Source organism: Macadamia integrifolia, unplaced genomic scaffold (assembly GCF_013358625.1).
Source record: "Macadamia integrifolia cultivar HAES 741 unplaced genomic scaffold, SCU_Mint_v3 scaffold741, whole genome shotgun sequence".
In the NCBI taxonomy this organism is placed as follows: domain Eukaryota; kingdom Viridiplantae; phylum Streptophyta; class Magnoliopsida; order Proteales; family Proteaceae; genus Macadamia; species Macadamia integrifolia.
Window position 1 is genome coordinate 1 of NW_024870529.1, and position 2,551 is coordinate 2,551.

At 43.4% G+C, this 2,551-nt stretch overlaps 1 protein-coding gene across 1 annotated transcript; it reads right to left on the reverse strand.

The window, feature by feature from the left end:
* Positions 1-642: 642 nt before the first annotated feature.
* LOC122069861 (RING-H2 finger protein ATL34-like) lies at positions 643-1,913 on the reverse strand. Its single transcript, XM_042633947.1, has one exon. The coding sequence runs from the start codon at positions 1,911-1,913 to the stop codon at positions 738-740; it is 1,176 nt and encodes a 391-aa protein (XP_042489881.1). The 3' UTR covers positions 643-737.
* Between the last annotated feature and the right edge of the window lie 638 nt (positions 1,914-2,551).

Genomic DNA, 2,551 nt, shown 5'->3' on the forward strand with positions numbered 1-2,551 from the left:
AAACCAAAAAAAAAAAAAGAAGAAGAAGAGAACTGAGCTCAACCTGGTAGGGGGAGAGAGGGAGTAATAGAAAAAACCCAAAAAAGAAAAAAGAGAGTGCAGCTACTGCCGAAGTCGAAGCTGGTGAGGAAAAGGGGAAGGAAGACTGTGGAGCGGTAGTATTGAGCAAATTTTGTACGACAAAAATTACAAACGGATGAGATCTTTTATCTTTCATCTGACGGCCACTATTCGCTAGCATACCTAATTCCTAGGTACTGTGCTAGCATACCTATCCCTCTCCCAAAATAAAAATAACTTTTAACTTGTAAGGACAAAAAATTTTAATTATAAATGATAAATTAGCTTTGAATAGGTATAAATATGTCGTTGGTGAGCTTTCTAACTTGCAAGGGGCAGGCTTTACCAAAAAAAAGCAGCAAGAGACAAGTTATGTTAGAAAATTTGCAAAATGGGTCATTTGATACACAGATATTTATATCTTTTAATATATTTGCAACGGTATAAGCTTAAAATTCATAAATATGTGATTTTTTTCATATTTTTTTTTATAAGTTTCGTTCTCTTTTTTTTTTTTTTTTTAATCCATGTATATTTATTATTTTATTGTATTAAAAAAAAACCAATTAATAAATGGAAGCGCAGATATGACGGTCGGACCGGAGGGCGAGTCAACGACGGTCCAGTTCCATCAACTTCCGAGCTCACTTAGTCACTTCCAACAGCGACCAAAAGGGTTAAGGACGACGAGGAGTCACCGGAGCACTCTTCGGTGGCCGAGGAGAAGAGGCTCTCATGAAGAAAGGTGGTGTCATAGAGAAGACCCAGCCTTCCGGTTTCTCCCCCATCTCCACCTTCATCGATTTCCCTCCTTTGCTACTGCCTTCACCGGTCGTCCAGTTACCCTTCTTCGGAGTCCCTATAATTGGGAACGCCTCCATGCTCCTAGTCCGCTTCAGCAGCCTCATGTTCATGATTTGCTTCCGCACATCGTCCGGCAGCCGGAGGGTGAACCGGTCCACGTCTTCTCCCGGTTGGACCAGTGAGTGCCCAGTCGAATGCGACCGTGGAAATCTCCCGGCGTTTCTCTGTTTCGTCAATCTCGCTAGCCGGTTCGGCGTTGGTGTGTGACTAATCACCTCCAGTGATACTGCCACTGCCACCACCACCACCTGTGGTTCTTCCAATACATTAATGGAAACTTGCTGGTTCTCTGTCTCTCCTGGTTCCGATATCGGAATTTCCCCATCGGACTCACTTTCTATGTCCTGTACCGGTATTGTAATTTCAGGTGTTTCGCCCGGTTCAGGAACCAGGTTAGCTCGGCAGACTGGGCAGGTTTTGCGCTTAGATAACCAAGCATCAATACACTCAGGATGGAACACATGATCACACTTAGGAAGCAATCGAATCGTATCTTCATCTTCGAACTCGTTCAAGCATACGGCGCACTCCAGAGATTCTTTTCCCAATTTGTGATCCTTCACGTATGAGTAAGAGAAGGTTGGGAAAGTCTCGATCACAGCTGGGTCGAGCCCTCGAGGTGGCCTTCGTGACCTTCCTCCGCCTTCCACTCCATTAGAGGGAACGTTTTCTTCGTTTCTGATCTGGGCAAATTGGTGGACACAGAGGGAGAAGAAGAACAAGAACGTGAAGGCACATATGATGACGATGAGCGCGATGATCACGGAAGGGCTGGGGCCGGTGTTGAAGTTGTACGAAACGAAAGGTTGCGGCGGTGTCTGTGCAACGGTGTCAGGTTGCGGCGGTTCTGCAACGGTGTAGGGTTGCGGCGGTTGATTACTGGTTTGTGCAACGGTGTAAGGTAGCGAGTGGAATATGAGGAACATGTAGATGCAGATGACTCCATTTTGGGCTGCTGGACTCTGCTTCTGCTTCAATTTGGTCGTCATGAAAGAGAGTAGGAATTGATGCTCATGCTTACATGAACATATTCCACTTCTCCTTGAAAAGAAGTGGATTAACGAGTTAAAGAGTTAGAAGAGTCGATTTGGGTTATTAGTTTCGAACCCCTTTGAATCTATCTCACACTATCCATGGGATGTAAATCAAGGGGGCCTCCATTTGAATATCTAACACCTGCCCAACTTCTTCCACAAAGAGGAGGTGTTGGATATTCAATCAGACAGTGGGTACAATCACGTGGGTCCCATCTTTCTGTTAGATGCTTGGCCGTCGATGATGATGTGAACATTTGCATCACACCTGACGCATTATTTAATTGCTGTATTGGTCTTCAGTACAGTACCGTTGGCGTAAAAGAATTCACTACCTCGAAGGACTGCGGTCCCTTCGTCACCTCATGACTCACGAGTCGCAAGGTCAAGTCGTCAGATTTGGCACCTTTCCTATGGGTCAATGTGAATAGAGGGACACAAGCATCTTTGTTATGTCCATAACATACTTTCTTTTTTTTTTTTTTTACCAAAAAAATAACATAATTTCTTTTTTTATTTTTTAAAGGAAATTACTATCATTCCTTTATAATTATCTTAGATTTTTATTTTTTATTTTTTTTAACTCTCTTAAA